The sequence below is a fragment of the Zootoca vivipara genome, chromosome 1 (assembly GCF_963506605.1).
Source record: "Zootoca vivipara chromosome 1, rZooViv1.1, whole genome shotgun sequence".
Taxonomy (NCBI): Eukaryota; Metazoa; Chordata; class Lepidosauria; order Squamata; family Lacertidae; genus Zootoca; species Zootoca vivipara.
The window spans coordinates 49,443,862-49,462,492 of record NC_083276.1 but is presented as its reverse complement, the minus strand read 5'-3'; the positions used below and the strand labels follow the sequence as shown (position 1 = coordinate 49,462,492).

The window sequence follows — 18,631 nt, the reverse complement described above, 5'->3', positions numbered from 1 at the left end:
AAGAGAGAAAGCATTCCCTCTATCCACATTCTCCACACCACTTTACAAACTCATGTCATGTTCTATCTCCATCTCTTTATTGTGATGTAACCCACTTTTCAATTTAACAAAAAAATAAATAAATCACAAACCTGTCTTTTATTGTTCTAAGCGAAAAACCATCAAACATATCCACCTTTTCCTATAGGGCTCAATTACACCAATTATTTTGCAACTTCTTTCCTGCATCTTTTCCCGCTCTATAGTATTTTTTATAGATTCAACCAGAATCCAACAAGTTTAAAAGGCGGCTCTGCCATTGATGTACATAAGCACTTTACATACTAGCCATTTTGTTTACATAATCACTTTACAATACTGGTATTTTACCTTCAATCCTTTCCCTGATCGTCCATAGTATAGAATATGCCTTTTTTCTGTTTCTTTTGCCTGCAACCCTCCTCCTCCTTTCTCTTTTTCTTTCTCTCACTTTCACATGCATGTGTGTGCGTGTGCACAAGGTGTAAAAGCTCTTCTTTATCACACTTACTCTGAGCACAGGTGTGGCTGCTGGTCTTCCGAAAGCCTGTGGGGCAAGCACAGGTGTACGACGTGTTGCTTGGTAGGCACAGGTGAGTGCAGCCCCCATTGTTGGCTCCGCAACGGTTTCTCCCTGCTCAAATAGCCAAAAACAACCACATATAAGGAAACTAGTAGAGAAAGCAAAGGCTTTAGTTGGTGTTTGGGAAAGATTCAGGGCTTCAAAAGGGCATGCTTTGCAAAAGCTGCTTTGAGTCTTCAAAGATCGCTCATGTGACCATGATCCCTGAAGTTGCTCTGCCCAAACATTCAGAATCAAGAGACACAATTTGGACCTTTAAAGCCTACCCTTTTTTCTAGGTGAAAATAAGCTGGAAAATAAAAAGGGAGGGTTTGAGAGGTCTGAAAGCACCCTACATTTATTTTGATAGGGCTTAATTTAATGAAAACTAACCCGCTCAGAATTCTAACAGGACACATACTCTACAAATGTTTCTTAACGACAGGGGCTAGCTATTTTTTTCAAGCTCCATGTTTTAACCACGTCAGTCACAGTGCAAATACAAAAAGACCATTCCGTCAACACAAGCATTTCAGCTTGCCAGATGGAACCATCTCGCCTTGTCTCCCCGCCCCCCCCCAACTCTGCTCTAGGAGTTCCCCTGATCCCCCCCCCCCCGCATGTCAAATGTGGAAGAAAGGAGGAGCAGCAAAGAAAAAAAAAGCCCTGTTACACTAGCAGAACACCTTGTGCTGGCATCTGCTAGCAAGACTGATTATCTGAATCTGGCCCAAGACAGTCTCCGGACATCAGGCGCTAGTCACCATAGCCCTTTTCCTTCTGAAGTTACCTGCTGGTTGGCGCTGAGGATGCAACGTGTGGATATCCATGGGGAAGTGGAGCTTGTTGCGGATGATCTCCTGGTTCTTGCCAGTAAACTTGTTGGCGCTGTTTATGCTCTTGGTATGCCAATCTGTCCAGTACAGGCTGTCTTCAAACACCGTGATGGCAAAGGGATGTGGAAGGCCTGCAGCAAGAGTGCAGTAAAGGCACATGGATTATCCTAGCCTCCAGAGAAAACAAAACCACTCTTTCCAATGAGTGCTTCTACCCCTAACTCAGAACTGTCTCCAATTAAAGCATGGCCAAGTCTAGTATATACTACCACGAGCTGAGAAGGCATAGATGAAGCCCACTCCAAGAAGAAACATGACGGCTGATTTAAGAAGATAAGGATAGCTTAGATGAGAGCTTTGAACAAACTGCATACAGTGTGTTCCTTTTCTATGTGACTCGAGAGTTTAAACTTCACTTTGTCTAGTGAAGGAGCTGGGCAGCGGCCTGTCTCATTGCGAACTCTGCCTCATACAATTAAATGTGCAAGACACAGGCACTGTCTGTAGCTTCTTAGCACTGTAAGTCCAGTGGCCAAGAGTCCCACTGTCATTATTTCATCAGAGCCACTTTTTGCCTGCTCGTTGTTGAACTCAATCCCAGAGCGCGTCACAAAAAGAAATCCTAGTAATAAACTCAACAATAAAAACCATTGGGAAAACTCATCAAAATCCGTAACAACAAATCAGAATCAGCAAGGGCATGCTATTTCGAAACAATTTATCCAAACACCAGACTGAAAAGACTTTAAAAGGCACCTAAAACCCATCAGGCTTGATGCCGCCAATCAAATTTGGTGAGGGGGGGGCATTCCATTATCTCACCTTGGCTAATAACAGCCTTTCTGTTCTGTCCATCCAAGTCAGCCCTCTCGATAACGTGATGCTTGGCATCCACCCAATACATTCGATGCCCTGCATAGTCAATAGTTAGCCCGTTTGGCCAGAAAAGATGAGTGTCAGCAATGATGCGTCGGTTGGAGCCATCCATGCTGGAGTATTCAATGCGAGGAGTATTTCCCCAGTCTGTCCAGTAGATGGTGCTATTAGAGAAGAGAAAAGTTGTAACAGCTGGAAATATGGGATCTTGGTGGGTTAGGTGAAAAGCAACCAGGCATATCTATGGCAAAATGATTGCTACAATAGATTATACATTCAGGTGTTCAGGAGCACTCATGAGGCTTAGGAGAATGGGAAGAGCTTTACTGCTAGTACAATAGTTCTCATGAGCAGAACTCTATTCAATAGATCAGGCATCCCCAGACTTCGGCCCTCCAGATGTTTTGGACTACAATTCCCATCTTCCCCGACCACTGGTCCTGTTAGCTAGGGATCATGGGAGTTGTAGGCCAAAACATCTGAAGGGCCGCAGTTTGGGGATGTCTGCAATAGATGCTCCTGCTGCTGGAGAAAGGGAGAGGGGAGATTATATATATATATATACACATTGCAAGATTCATCTTCCCCTGCAAGCACCCAAAAAGCACGCTGGAGGGTTGGGTGCAGGCATGCAAGGGAAATCAGCAAAAGAAGAAGAACTGCACACACCCCAGTTGGAACCTCCAGCTGGTTTTGTTGGCAGAAGGTCAGCTTTGCCAGTTTCAGCTCAGTACATTTGGACAAATAAATTAACATAGGAACCACCCCCCGAAACCAACCCCTCCTCACTCACCCCTCCATGGGGTGAAGGGCAATTGCGCGAGGTTTCTCCAGGTTCTCCCAGAGAAGCACCTTCCGGTGGGTGCCGTCCAAGTTTGCCACTTCAATGCGAGATGTTCCAGAGTCTGTCCAGTACAGCTTGTCGTGGATCCAGTCAATGGCCAATCCGCCTGGGACCCAAAGCAGAAGAGAAGTAAAGGTGATTAGTGTACTCTGTGCAACGAAGAGAATCCCATGAAGCAACTACCATAATTCCTCCCCCCCCCCGCTAAAGCAATGTTTCCCAACCTTTAGGCCTCCAGCTGTTTTTGGACTACAATTCCCATCATCCCTGACCACTAGTCTTGCTAGCTAGGGATGGGAGTTGTAGTCCAAAAACAGCTGGAGGCCAAAGGTTGGGGAACACTGTACTAAAGGAAAAGGGGAGCAGAGTCCTTCCTTCGCCACGCCTTGCCAAATCAAAGCCGTGCTACACTAGCAAAACCACTAGTTTATTGACCTAGAGATTCATCATTCCCCGCTTCAATATATTTCTATTCCCCGTGACTCCGAAATTCTCAAAGACGCTCACCTGGGCTCTCCAGCCCTGTGGACACCACTTCCTCCACGTTGCTGCCATTGAGATTAGCCCTCATAATGCGGTCCAGTGTGACGTCAGACCAGAAGACTAACTCCTTGCTATGGTGGAAATCAAGGGCAATAGCATTCTCCAGGTTGTTCAGCAGCAAGGTGTACTCTGACCGGTGGGGTAAGACCTGCCGGATATCAATCCGATTGGCAAAAAGCAACACAGGCTCCGGCCCTGAAAGACATAAACAGACAAAGGGAGGGGGGGCCTGGTAAGACTGGATGCTATCACTGTCATAAAGACAATGCATTGTCTTTAAAACACACAGAGAAATATTATGTTAACAAGAACATCTATACGAATATCAGGATGTTGCCTGACCACTGCAGTACACGTGTCAGTAACCTCAAGTCTGGACTACTGCAATGCAATCCACGTGGGGCTGCCCTTGCGTCTGGTTCAGAAGCTCCAGCCAAATTCAGTGGGCAGACTGGCGATGGGGATCCTTGCCAACGCCATTGCTAAAACATCTGTGCTGGTTGCCCATCAAGGTCCTTTTCAAAGCCCTGGAACAAGTTAGGTCCAGGGTACCTCAGGGATCTCTTGAACCCTTCTATCCCAGCTTGATCGCTGAGAATGTTTAGGAGAGTCAGTGGCTGCTCCCCATGTTGGCGAGGCTCACTGGACAATAACAAGAAACGGAGCCTTTAGTGTCATTGGCCCAGTCCTCTGGAATGCTCTGCAGATACAGAATCAGCAGGCGCCTTCCATTTCAACGCCTTCCTTATAAACTCAATCTGAAATGTGGGAAAGGGAATCCTTGAAAAAAAATTCCTATTGGGGTGGGGTTGCACATGGACCACAGCACCCATGTCAACCCCTCTCTGTTTTGCTCAAGTCAGAATCTGCAGCCCTTGCTGATGGGCCTGGCACAGCTGCCATGTGGTTTCTCAGGAATCAGATGAATCAGCATATCTAAATCCTAGCAAAAAAGCCTCACATGAGCACTGCAAAGCTCTTGGCTCAGCCACCTCAAAGCCTTTGACAAGCAAACATTCACTAAAAATCCAATCATGCTCTTCATTCCAGGCTTCCCGACACCCGCTCTGTTGCTTCTTACCCTGATGTGCAATTGCCTGCTAAAATGATCAAAGCAAAGCCACAGAGCTCCACCACTGCCACCAAACACACCCATTTTTCTATTTTCAACAGGAGCATGCGGGCAGGGGGGAGATAAAGAAAGAGCATGGGTCTTATTCTATGGTGCAACTCAGCAACTCAGGATTGAACTCCAAATAAAAGCTGAAGCTCCAAACTAAGCCGACAACATTGCATCAGGCACAGTTGTGTTTTTTAGGTAGTGACCGTCCAACCAGAGCGGAGAATCCCTTCTTACCCAGGGCTTTACAGCTGCGCTTGTCTGGGCGAAGTTCGTAGCCTTGCTCACACCAGCACTGGAAGCCACCCTCGTTGTTGGTGCATCCCTGGCTGCAATAGCCTTCCTCAGCACACTCATTCACGTCTGAAGCAGGGAAAAGGAAGAAAAGCATTCAGGTGTGCAAAAGGCATTGGAAAGCTCTTCCTTATGCTCTGGATTCCACACTCTTGTTAAGTTTCAGCTCACTACATGATAGAAGTCGCAAGAGCAGCTAAGAACCTAAGAGCTCAGCCCAGTATATCCAGTGGGCAAACAGCACATGAGTCCCAGAGGAAATACGCCCTACACTTGTTTAAGCCCCGATCCTGGCAGCGCTGGGGTAGAGGCCTGAGCAGGAATCTAAATTCCACATCCACTCATATTGTAGACATGCATGATTCTACCAACAGATGGCCCAAAGCATGAGGTTGCTGACCTTGGCATGACCTCCCATCCTCCAGGAGCCTGTAACCTGTGTGGCAGGTACACTGCACTGTCCCTCGAGTCATCTGGCACTTCTGGGCACAGCCCCCATTGTTGAGGTTGCAGTTTTCTTCTCCAGTTCGAAGACCTGCAGAATAAGCATGTTTAAGTTGAAAATTCACCAGGCAGCTGATATTTTGCAGAAGCCCTACAAGGGCCAGGTTAACACATTACATTAAACCATAGCTTTTAAAAACAATCTATGGCTTAATGTGAATCATCAGTATATTGGTGCATGCTGCTCGCATTTTACTTCTCCACTCCTGCTGGAAACAATCCACACTCTGGCGCATTGCCTGAATCCAGGGCTTATGGTTTGTTTCTCTCCAAAAAAACCCATGAGTGGAAGCCAAGGTTTGCTCTTGGCTTACTGCTGATGGTCTGTTTACAGGAAACAAACCATGGCCACAGGTTAGATGACACCAGAATGCAGTGCCCTGTCTCAGGGCACTGCAGCAGGAGCAAAGGAGGAACGAAGCACTCGTGTTTCCTGCAGTGCATGTTTCTTGTCCACACTAAACCACAGTTTATTTTAGCTATGGTCTAAGCCGGTGATGTGAAATGTCTGGGAAATTCCAGACGTACGGCAGCCCTGACTTACGGCAATTTTGGTCAGGGCTCTCATCGCTGCCATCTCCACAATCATTTACGCCATTGCACAGCTTTCTTTGACCAATGCAGCGTCCATTTCTGCACAGAAATTGATCTGGGGCACACTGGGGACTTCCTAAAGGGGCAGAAAGGAAAGTTAGAAGAAGTTAAGAGAAGGTAATCTAATTTCCGTGTACAGGAAGGATACTGGTTTAACTCCATTTGCAGTCACATTCTAGAGGATTCCACGGCCTCAGTAAAATACAGGAAGCTGCCTAATACCAAGTCAGAACACTGACCTACTGTATCTGGCTCAGTAGCCTCAACTTACACTGCAGCTTGAAGAGACAGTAGCACCAGGTAATACTATATACATTGGGTGGTATTCAATGCTAGTCCCACAAAGATTAAATCCATTGAAGTTAATGGACATGACTAACTTAGATCCATTATTTTCAACGGGATTTCATTGTTATCTATGAAAACCCTTTAATAAAAACAAGTATTAAAATGAAGGATCGGGACATACTGGTTTGCTTCATCCAGTAGTTGGAACCAAATTCTGGAACTCCTTTCCCAATGCTGTAAATTATAATATTTAAGAACTGATTCTAATACAGTGGTACCTTGGTTTAAGTACACAATTGGTTCCGGAAGTCTGTACTTAACCTGAAGCGCACTTAACCTGAAGCGAACTTTCCCATTGAAAGTAATGGAAAACGGCCCGCGGAGTACTTAAACTTAAAGTACTCAAACCGAAGCGTACTTAAACTGAGGTATGACTGTACAGGAAGGCTGATTGGCGGTGGGGGACAAAACCCTGCAACACAACAGTTTGCTTTCACAGTTTTCACCTGTATCCTCGCAGTTTTCTTCATCGCTGAAATCAGCGCAATCATCCTCCCCATCGCAGCGCCAAGACAGGCGGACGCAGCGGCCGGATTTACAGCGGAACTGGTCGGCTGTGCACATAGATGTAGCTGAGGAAATAAAAACAAGAGAACTCAGCGAATTCCACCTGTTCTTCTTCTTCATCATCATGTTTATTTGTATGTCACTTTACCCGAAAGTGCCTCACACTTTAAAAGTTTAGATAACTTTTAAACTTTTTACATTTAAATATAATTCACTAATTGCAAAACATCCCTAAAATTAAATAGCCATGCAAGCATTAATTGGCCAAACATATTAATGAATATATACTAAAATTAAACGAATGCCTAGCAACAGAAGTACAAAAATATAATCCAAACAATAAAGCCAGCATGTCTTATCCAAAACTGAAAGTTGCCCCCTGTCTGATACCACCAGGGCCGCCACCCCCCCCTTTGCTGCCCCTACACTAAACCTGCTCTGCAAGTCCCAAGGCACTCACTGCAATTCTTCTCATCCGACTGGTCGTCACAGTCAAAGTCACCGTCACATCTCCATCCAGCATTAATGCACAAACCATTGTTGCACATGAACTCGCCTGAGCGGCATGGCTGGTGAGAGGCTGCAAGAGAAGACAGTGCATTACAATCCATTCTTTATTGAGCCCAAATTAGAGTAAATCCCAGGTTCCTCTGCTGCATGTCCCTGTCTCACCTTTCCATCCCAGTATTAATTCTGGGGAAATCCCTTGTTGCAAACAGAATCGCTGGAAGCAAATGTATTCTTGGATTTGTACTATTTCTTCTGAGCGCAGAAGCTAAGGATTCTCAATGCAGCACAGTTTCGTCTTCTCAGAAATGAAATTGATTTTTTTAAAAAAATGCAATGCAGCAACCCACCCAGCATGCCATCGCCCCAGGTAACTTACAGCAGTCGGATTCATCAGACCAGTCGCCACAGTCATCGTCTCCATCACAGTGGTAGATGTCTAGGATACAGCGCCCATATGCACACTGGAACTCCTCCAGGCTACATGTTGCTGCTGGAATATCTGATGCTAAAAAAAGGAATGTAGAATACATCAGTAAGGCTAGCCACCCTGTGCTTTTGGCACTGTGAGCAACAAGGTACACAGGAATGCAGAAAATGGCCTTAAACCAAGTCACACCTTGGTCCATCTAGGCCAGAACTCCAGGATTTCACTTTTCCAGCACTACCTGAAGATGTCAGGAATTGAAACGGGAACGTTCTGTATGCAAAGCAGATGGTCTAGCACTAAACTGTGGCCCTTCTCCAATACAGGAAGACAAAAGAGGAAGGCATCACGCATATATAAGCCTGCCACTACACTGAAAAGTGTCAGAGTGTTACCTGCACTGCGGCAAAGGAGTCTTTATTTCTAGACGAAGTGTCCACCAAGAAGTGTCCACCAAGAATGAAACCTTTGCAGCATTTCCTTACTGCTATCCCAATACTACGTACCAGAAAAATGAAAATCAGGGCATATTTCTCATATTTGAAGTGGTTGTGCCCAGCAGCAGAGACGTTGTATCTTATCAGGTCTCACATAAGGGCATTGGCCTAATTTACCTAGGCCACCTTCCACATGGTAATTGCCACTAGCGGTCCCACACATTAAAGGCAGCATAGTGCATACAATGGAGCATGCTGAAAATTTGGGTGTTGTGGAGGAGGCAGTCCCCTCCTGACATTCAGGTGCAGCAGGAATATCATGTCCCTGAAAAGTAACCCTGTAGCGGCTGTTCAGTGGTGCCGCACCCTGATGAACGCTACCAAAAATAGAATTATTTGGGCAGGCAGACGCAGCAGTGTGTGTGTGTGTGTGTGTGTGTGACATCACACATATTAAGAACAGCAGATTTCAGCACATGGGCAAATCCATGGTTTATCATGCATTAACTGCACTCATCATGTGGGAACCATAATGTGAACTGACTTATAGAGATCTGGAAGCATGCCAAGTGTTCATCAAGTGCTCTGAGCCCACTGTTTTCTAAAGGCCCCAAAAGCAAGCTAACCTTTTGAGATAGCTCCAGGCCATCACAGAGCTATAATTTCCCCTGTCCCTGGAACCACACCCACATACACCTAAGAGCTAGCCGTGCCAAGGTCTGATGTTAGCCAAGTTGCTAAGGCACATTTGAGGGTTTAAATCTTGCTAACACTGCTAAGCAGAAGACATCCTGAGCGGTGCCAGGCTTTTGAAGAATTCGGCTTCTCTCAAAATGATGCCAGAACAAACATCTCTCTCTCTCTCTTTCCCTTTTTTTTATTGTAAGAATTCTTCCCAAGAACTCTGACCCTGTGCAGCACCCAGCATAATCTATGACAAAGGTTTTACAATGAAGCCCTTTCTCCACGGCAATTCTTTATGGCACAGAAAAGAGCCCTCCAAGGAGAATTAGGCAGGACAAGAACATTCTGTGTGTGTTGGGACAACGTGCCCAGGCACCACTGTCAGATTCAAAGAGGGAAGAAATCAGAACCACGGAACACAAAGAGAAAATGATACTCTGCGAGGAAGCCTGAGCAGAACTGCCACAGCAGGGGATGCACAAGTGTTCACACACACACACACACACACACCGAACAGCATTAGATTAGGTAAGGCAAATGAAGAGCCTAGCACACTGGAATCCAGACCAAGGGTAGGCAGTGGTACATTTCCTGGTGATCCGCAGACGATCAGTAAATCTGACTCCTGACCAATTTACCAATAGCAGCGTGAGTGGGTAGGAAACTCCCCCCCCTCTAAATCAGACTGCTGAAAGAATGAAAGCCTGGTGTGGATGAAAATCAAAGAGTAAATTGTTGTTGTTGTTGTTGTTGTTGTTGTTGTTGTTGTTGTTGTTGTTGTTGCATTTAAAAATTCAACTAGGTTCTGGTACTACAAACAAATTCTGGGGTTTGTAGGGGAAAAGGGTAGAGCCTAAAAGCTCAAAGCATGATCATCACTTCTGGTCCAGATGATGCTTGGGGTCAACTGTTCTGGCCATGTATCTTTTTCCATTGCAACTACTAACCAAGAGGGATGGGGAACTTGGGGGCAGAGAAGCACAAATGATGTAGCAAGGCTATGCCTTTCTAAAAGGAGGAAACACTACTCACCTTGGGTGCGTTTTTTTAAAAAAGCTATTAAGACAGATTTTTAAGAAGTACCCAGGCCTAAGAAGATACCTTTCCTAATCCCTCTTTTACACTGCTGCTAAACATGGCAACTTTTGAGTTTCGTTCCTCTCCCATCCCTGAGGCATGGATGTTTATTAATAACCAGCGAGGGAAGGCCCAACCAATGAACAGGAGAGAAAGAGAGGGGTTGGCTTTCTCTCTCCAAGCCCTTTTCCTGGCTCAGAAGTCTTTGCAGCTTTGGCTGCTGGCCAGCTCTCATTATCTGGGGAGATAAAAGACAGCCCCACACAACACCGTTCCCCACCCTTGCCCTTCAGGAGCTGGCAGCCCCGGTCGTCTTCCCCACCCCCAGACCTTTTGAAGTTTCCTCCTATCTAGAACAAATTCTGCAAAATGCCCTTGAGACAGAAGTGGAGGAGGAGGAGGAAGAGAGAGAGTTCTGCCATTGCTACTGCTCAGACATGGAGGTAAGGGGATGGAAACAGAAACCTGATAAAAAGCGCTAAATGACTTGCAGAAAACAGGCAACCCCACAATAGGCTACAGCCAGCTCCCCCAATACTCCCAGCTGCTAACTCCAAAAATCTTTTAACTCACTGGTGATAAATTTAAGGACCAAGCAAAGGGAGACTATGGGAGGGATGATCCCATAGGCTGGAGCAAAGGGTAAAGTCCTGGGAATGAATTCTTTGGCACAAATTAAAGCAGATCTTCTTTCGCCACCTGCCCACCCCAAAAAGTTGAGCCGCTTTCCCATGCTCACAAAAATCTTTGCTCAAGGTGTGGTTCAAAGTCCCAGTGCTCAGGAAACAGATAGAGGAAACAAACCTCAAGTTGCCAAGAGATACCAGAGATATACAAAATGAATAACATGGTGGCTTTTATGGGACCAAGAAAACAAATAGACTTAACTTTTTTTTAAAAAAGCAGCACTACTTCTTTCTTAAGTGGTAGCAAAAGGTTAGCCGAAATTTTCCTACCAACAGAGCAACAATAGCTCGTATCAAAAGATATAGGCTGCTCAGGGGATTGCAGTCATCATAAAGGTAAAGGGACCCCTGACCGTTAGGTCCAGTTGCGGACGACTCTAGGGTTGCGGCGCTCATCTCGCTTTACTGGCCAAGGGAGCCGGCGTACAGCTTCCGGGTCATGTGGCCAGCATAGGTAAGCCACTTAGTTATGGCAAACCAGAGCAGCACACGGAAATACTGTTTACCTTCCCGCCGGAGCGGTACCTAGTTATCTACTTGCACTTTGACGTGCTTTCAAACTGCTAGGTGGGCAGGAGCTGGGACCGAGCAACGGGAGCTCACCCCGTCGTGGGGATTCGAACCGCCGACCTTCTGATCGGCAAGCCCTGGGCTCTGTGGTTTAGACCACAGTACCACCTGTGTTCCTGCAGTCATCTTAGTCTCACAAAATTACAGGAGAAACTTGGAAAATTAGAATATCGGCGAAAAGTGCATTTTTTTCAGTAATGCAACTTTTTTAAAAAAAAATTTTAAAAATGCTTTCTTTTGGAAATTCCACAGTAATAAAACAAATAGTTACAATAATACTAAAATAAAATAAAATAAACATCACTATTACATTTCATTAATTACATTCCATTTATAATTGACAAATAATGACAAATAATTACAACAAATAAAGGCTTGACATATCTTGCTTTGCATGTCATGCATCTATCTCATATATTGGTTTCACCTTTTAAGTTGCATTACTGAAATAAATGCACTTTTCGACGATATTCTAATTTTGTTTCACCTGTAGAAACACAGAGAACTTTTACACACACCTAGCAGTAAGAGAATGTGGTTGGTAGCTTGGTTTGGCTGCAGATGTTGAAAACTTTGCAGAGTGGTTTATTCCCCCTCCCTGCTTCTACAGGAGCAGCAGGTCAGTGTTGGGAACTGGGAGCCCAGGTTTCAAATCCAGTGTCAGCCATGAAGTTCACTGGGTGACCCAGAGCCCGTCCCTGTCTCATAACCTAACCCTGTGGGGATAAAATGGGGAGGGGGAGAACCATGTATGTCAATTTGAGCTCCTTGGAAGAAAGGCACTAATGTTAATAATCATAACCAACCTGCATAAGGGGGGCGGGGTTTTCAACATTCCCTTCCTTTGAAGAAAAGGGCAAGTCCAGCAAAACTCTTCCCTTCACCTAAGTGTTTCTGGAGTAACACTCAAGGAAGAATATGAATGGAAATGATGACATTGCAACTAAAAATCTTATTGCTTTCTCTTTGGGCAGCATATCAGACCCTTTAAAGCTCGTCCTTGCTCACAGGTATTTCTTGAATAATGAATATGGGTTTTCAACTGCAATGTAACTTTTCCCCATTTGCGTTTATTACAAGTCACTCTAAAAAGCATCAGTGTGGGGGAACGCGTTGCTCTTTTAAGACAGAAAAGAAAAGAAAGGCGCTGCAGAAGGTTACAGCTGCTCTAGCTGCAGTCCATTATCATTTCAAAGCTTAAGACATGCATGCTGTTATCAAAGGGAGGAGGGGTGATGTAATTTTAAGCAGAGCTTTGGGCTCAGGAGTATGAATTTGGCAAAGTGCCTGCACAGATTTGCACTGCTAATCTATATGCTCTATTACACCACTGCAAGGCTTCAGAGTCACAATAGGTCCTTACTGTAAGAGAAAACTGAAGGATGCCTAACATTAATTGCAAAAGATACCGTGTGACATCGGAGTGGAAAGTACGACTCGCAGGAGAGAGAGAGAATACTTACGGCAGTTCTCTTCATCTGATCCATCCTTGCAGTCTGTATCCCCATCACAGAACCAGTGTTCGGCAATGCAGCTGCCATCGCTGCAGCGGAACTCCTTGTCTGAACACTTCCTCATATCTGCAAGGCAGGACAAGGAGCAGTTCAATGGAAAGGTCATTCCTCCATCCCATCCCACCCTCCTAGGAACCAGACTCTGATCAGGCGACCCACCTGTCAACATGAGAAGGTGCCTCAGCACCCACCTCATCATCTGCTAGCCCACAAATGTGCTCACTGCTTATGTGCTCTTTCCTTTTTAGTGCTAGGCAATGGGTTAATTTTTGAATGGATCTTCAGGAATTCTGAAGAAATACAAGAAGATTCACACAAGGCTGGTGATAACACGGCAATGGGGTTTTGTCCGGGAGAGGCACAACCTTCCAGGAGCTGCCTCTAGCAACAAAGGAATGCAGCATAGTTCCCGTTGCTCAGCCCAGAATAATCAAATGTGTAATCTTAATTTCCTCTGAGGTAGCCAGTGTGGTGTAATTATTGCAAGCGTTGGACTAGGGACTGGGAGACTAGGGTTCCATCCTGAAGCATGACGTTCACTGGCTGACCTTGGGCAGGTCACTGTCTCTCACCCAGACACTGTCTCTCACAAGGTTGTGAGAATAAAATGGGGGGCGGGGGTGGGTGGGTGGAGAACCACATATGCCACCTTGAGCTCCTTGGAGGAAAGGTGGGATTTGCAGGTTATATAAATATAACTTTAGCATTACATCATACCATCCTGTGGTAGGTGGTTTACATAAAGGAATTTGAAAAAGCGAGTTAAAAGGGATGAAAACTATAGAAAGTGAAATGCTAACAATCAGAAGTATTTTAAATTTTTATTTTTATTTCTTTACTTTTGCCTTGCTTTCTTTTTGAAATTTTGGGTTTTGATTTCATCTTGATTTAAACCTTTTGCATATCATTTGATGTGTATTGTGTTGAGTGTAAATTTGGATGAAATTTTATTTTGAGTATTTATCTTTATGATTTGCTTTTGTTATTCTTATATTTTTTTGCTTTCTTTATATTCTGTAATTTTTTTTGCTTTTGTTATATTTTGTTATTTTTTTTAAGAATTGAAGTAAAAACTTTTAAAGAAAATCACATCATATACAATAACGGTTAAGATTTGTGCATTTCAGAATCTTTGCAGGAAGACTGCTGGCAGTGTGGATTAAGTGTAGCAGATAGGGCTGGTTGGTCACTGCTTCCAAGTCAGTGGGTGAGATCAAAACAAAAAATACTCATAAAGTATTTGCACAGAGGGAGAAGGCTGGGAATTACTCTCTAACCAGACCCACTGCCTTCGACAAAAGTCCACGCAAGCCCTTCTCTAGCAATCTCTGTGGGATTTGGCTACTAACCGCATTGTTCATCGCTGTTGTCCCCGCAGTCATTGTCACCGTCACAGTGCCACAGGCTGCGTATGCAGTATCCGTTCTGGCATGAAAACTCATCCTCCTTGCACTCCCGTGGAGCTGTAAAGGATACAGGAAGCACAAAGAGCGAGCAAAGTCAGAAAAACACACAGGTTTGCTTAGCCGGGAAAGTGTTTGTGTGCCGCCCAGCATCACTGAGAACTGTGTCCTTTTCCAATTTATGGGGCACGTCCTTATTACGGGAGCCCAGCATCAAGGGAACAGCAGCATGAGGACACCATCCCCAAGGGCTTGAGGCAGCGCATCCCACCTACCAGAGGAGGCCACTCGATGCCCAGCCTGGCTGGGACTGCACACTACACCACAGTAACTACAACTGCTGCTAATAACAACGCTGGTTTTTAGTGACCTGTCTTACTCCTACAAAGAGCCAGGTTTGCTTGAGGTACGCCAGCTATGTTCTTTGTGCCCCCGAAAACAATTCTGAACAGGTGGGGATGGAGCCACGCCGCCAGCTTCCCAGGCAGGTGAGTCATGACTCTGGAGCCGCTATCCTAGCTTCCTACCAGGTAGGGTGGAACAGCAGTAGTTTCTGAGGACCGGTGATGAGTTAACTTACGGCAGTCTTGCTCATCAGAGTCATCCTCGCAGTCATTGTCTCCATCGCAGACCCATGAGCGACGGATGCACTTGCCGTTGTCGCAGTGAAAATCCAAGGGGGAGCAAGTGGGCAGCACTAGAATGGAAGGAGGAGAAGAGAGGGAACTGATTAAGAGCACCCAAAAGGTTTCACCAAGACATGGTTGTTGTTGCTTTGTTCTTTTAATCCTACAACACTTGTGCCAAGAGAACCAGAAACAATAAAAGAGAAACTAAACATGACCAACTTACTAAAACAAAGTTAGTAACAGTAATGAACCCAGGATACTTTTGTCTGGGCAGGGCTCTCTTTATCCAAGCTTTTTTTCCTGTTTCATTCACTATTTTTTATTTTATTTTTCAAAATAATAAAAATGGTTACAAGAAAAACTGGGTGTAAGTCTAGTTATGTAATACAATCTCCACCAAAAATAAAACATTACATTGACAATGTCATTTCAAGCATATTCTCAAGGCATTAATGGTTAATATCGCTCTCCACAGACAAATTTGAGTAGTTGGTGGGAGAGAATTGTTATGTTCATCCCTTGCATATGAAAAGAAGGAAGACCAGGATTCTTTTTGGGGGGGGGGTAAATATTTTTTTATTTCATTTTTATAATGTATATAAAACAGAGAGAACAGATATAAAAACTGGTAAAAATGAAAAGATGGAAAGCAAAACTATAAAACAGGCGTGTAGAACGAGTACAAGGTTTCAAAACAAGGCTATCTCTTTTTGTTACACACCTTCTGCTACCCTTCTTAGCCTGGTTAGTCGATCTGAGATGGCCACATCCCAAATGCTGCTGAACCATATCTCGAGGGGGTGGCTCAGCCTGAGATTTCCAAAAGCACACGATCACCAAAAGCGAAAGCTGCTTGACATAAAAGCAATGTAGAACAGGAATCACTATGCCAAGAGCTGTAGCTTATTTGGCAGAGCATCTGCTTTGCATGCAGAATGTCCCGTGATGGATCCCTGAGTAGGGCATCTCTGGGTGGGGCTGGGAAGAGGACCCAGCCTGAAATCCTGGAGAGCCACTGTCACTCAGTGTATAGACAGGCTAATGGTCTGGGCTCAGTATAAGGAAGCTTCCTACATTCCTGGCAAAAAGGGGAAACCTATTTCTCTCCCCTCCTCCTTTTAACTAAGCAAGAGAATGTGTGCGGATGCCAGACGACAAATGAGCCACAAGGGCACACTTGTTGCTCTATTAGTTGTTCATTTGGAGGGGCCCCAACTATATCCCAAGACGCGCGCAGTGAGAATGCGTCTACAATTCTCAGCGGTTATTCAGTACTGGCAGCCTCACATCCCCAAGCAAGCAAGAAGAATAATCCCTTAGAAAGGTGAAGCTGCCATCCGTAAAAGGCCGGAATTCAAAAGGACAGCATAAATCAATCACTGCCCTGCCTCCTCACACACACACACACACCCAGGGTTGAAAGAAACTCTCAGCCTTTGGGAGGGCTGCGCTTTCAAGGGCTGCCAACTATGACTGGAAGGGAGTAGCACCGGGACTTTGCTCCTGACAGGTGTGTTCTCCAAAGGAACAATGTTACTTCCAACTATTTTTTTTAAAAAAAGAAAGGAAGAATAGAACAGAGAAAAGAAAAGAGAAGATGGAGATTGTGAAGCCCTTTCATCCCTGCCTGGTCTGCTGATACTATCTCCCAGCTGTCATCACCTGGGCTTCTTCCCTTCCACCCAACACAAGAGAATGGCAGGGGAATTTAATGCTGCAGTAATACACACAAGGAGCAGGAGGAAAGAGAAGTCCCCTTGCAGTCTAGGAATGACACTCCGGATTGTCAGTGTTCCTTGTTTCAAGCTCTGCATCACCTGGAATTGCTTGCCACTGTCCAGTGCAAACAACAGTTAACCGCACAGTACAGACCACCCTTCTCCATTTCCCCGTTTACCTGAGGGAACAGCTGTAAGTTTAACATGGGAAAGCAAAACCAATGTTCCCAGGCTTACCAGCCTTGAAGACTCGTAGTTCAGATGGAAGGAAGGAAAAACTGTTCCTAGCCAAGGGAGAAAGGGATGCAAAAGTTACCACCACATCTAACCAGACTATTATTGGAAGATGAACTTCAAAATTAGTTGCATGCTCCTCCAATGGATGGCTTTACTCCTTACGATTAAAAGTCCTCTCTTCTCAAATGCTCCAGGTGAATAGGTGGAATGGGATTATGTTGGCTGGCCCCAAACTCACCTCTGAGCTCTGGAACAAAAGTTGAAAATAAGGTTTTTACAAGCCAGAGCTGCAAAGGAAGAAGCAGGAATACACTGGTACATTCCCAATAATTCCTTAAAAATTTGGCATCACGGCTTTGTCTGATGTCAAACAGCATCAGGTGACAGGCCTTGTTTCCTCCTAACCACTTCACAGGTCATATGGGGAGGTATGGTGGGTGTTATTAGTTTCTTTTTTAACATGATGGAACATTCAAACATGGGGCCTCCATTTGCATTCTGAATTGGTAGAATTCCAGAAGGCCCATGTCATGTGCTTTCTAAATCCACAGACCAGTCCTTCCTCGATAGGGTTGCCAGACTCAGTAGTGGACAGGACTTCTGTGCCTTTAATTGCCCTGCTCTCTTTTGAGTCTGGAAACCTTAAAGAGAAACCAGCAGACCCTTTGCTTGGAAATTAAACAAAGGGTCTGCTGGTTTCTCTTTAAGGTTTCCAGACTCAAAAGAGAACAGGGCAATTAAAGGCACAGAAGTCCTGTCCACTACTGAGTCTGGCAACCCTATTCCTTGACAGCAATTAGGTACCATTCAAATGACTGCTTTCATGGATTGGGCTAGCAAACTATGCTCATGATCAAACAATCAAATGTTTCACAGATCTAAACAGCAATGTTTCACATATCACACTACTCCTAGAACACAACTGCATGGGCACACTTGGATTAAACCATCAAGCTTTGTTTTTTTCCCCTTCAGATCTCTAAATGTGAGGTTGAGTCCCCCCTATTTTGTCTTGCATGAACAACAGAATAAATATTTGTTGTTTCATATATTTCAGGTTAAAACAAAATGTAAACCTGCCAGTTGACAATCTAAGATCATGCACATTTAATTCTTGGCTCAATTACAATATTCTTTAACTCCTTACTGGTTAAATGCAGTATGAAAAATAAAGTTTCGTGATTGGGGCGCTTTCAAAACAATGTATAAGCCATACAAATTCTGTTCTTTCTATATCTGATGTAACTTAAGCTACTTTTCTATCCTGGCCAATGAAGAGTAAGGCATAACTAGAAAGCCTGTTTATTCTGAACTATCTCTTCATTTCCTTAACTCCAGGAAATACTGTCTTCCTCTCCATAAAAAAAGGGGGGAGGTGTTTTAAGAAGAAGCAGAGCACATTGATGCGATGGGAAAGGAGATAGCACTTTCTCTGATCAGACCAAACTCTCTCAGGCCTCAGCTGTAGCACACAAACGCACAATCCCACCCCTCCCAACTTTTGCAGCCTTGAGCCCCAGCATGACTAATCACCAAAGGTCTGAGCAGTAGCCGCCTGGAAGGGAATTTGCATGCTGGCTCTCTGGGGGAGAATTCTTCTGGCTCCCACAGGGTTAGGCCATTAGCGCTGGTTCATAGCGGATACCATTATCCTATTGAACTGCTGCTACTCTCATGAGGCAACTGCTCAAAATGA

General features: G+C 44.8%; 1 protein-coding gene across 3 annotated transcripts in view; it reads right to left on the bottom strand.

The window, feature by feature from the left end:
• Positions 1–18,631, bottom strand: part of LRP4 (LDL receptor related protein 4) — a 101,847-nt gene that overhangs the window by 26,277 nt on the left and 56,939 nt on the right. For 2 of the 3 annotated variants that reach the window (XM_035115069.2, XM_035115085.2), the window contains exons 3-16: positions 14,932–15,048; positions 14,298–14,411; positions 12,898–13,014; positions 7,933–8,061; positions 7,507–7,626; positions 6,986–7,111; positions 6,142–6,267; positions 5,494–5,628; positions 5,037–5,162; positions 3,644–3,874; positions 3,086–3,242; positions 2,239–2,456; positions 1,371–1,547; positions 530–655 (exon numbers count right to left, since the gene is read on the bottom strand). In XM_035115069.2, the coding sequence (XP_034970960.2) occupies positions 530–655; positions 1,371–1,547; positions 2,239–2,456; positions 3,086–3,242; positions 3,644–3,874; positions 5,037–5,162; positions 5,494–5,628; positions 6,142–6,267; positions 6,986–7,111; positions 7,507–7,626; positions 7,933–8,061; positions 12,898–13,014; positions 14,298–14,411; positions 14,932–15,048 (2,019 nt within the window). The remainder of the gene's footprint in view (positions 1–529; positions 656–1,370; positions 1,548–2,238; positions 2,457–3,085; positions 3,243–3,643; positions 3,875–5,036; positions 5,163–5,493; positions 5,629–6,141; positions 6,268–6,985; positions 7,112–7,506; positions 7,627–7,932; positions 8,062–12,897; positions 13,015–14,297; positions 14,412–14,931; positions 15,049–18,631) is intronic. The other variant, XM_035115078.2, reaches the window with a different exon arrangement.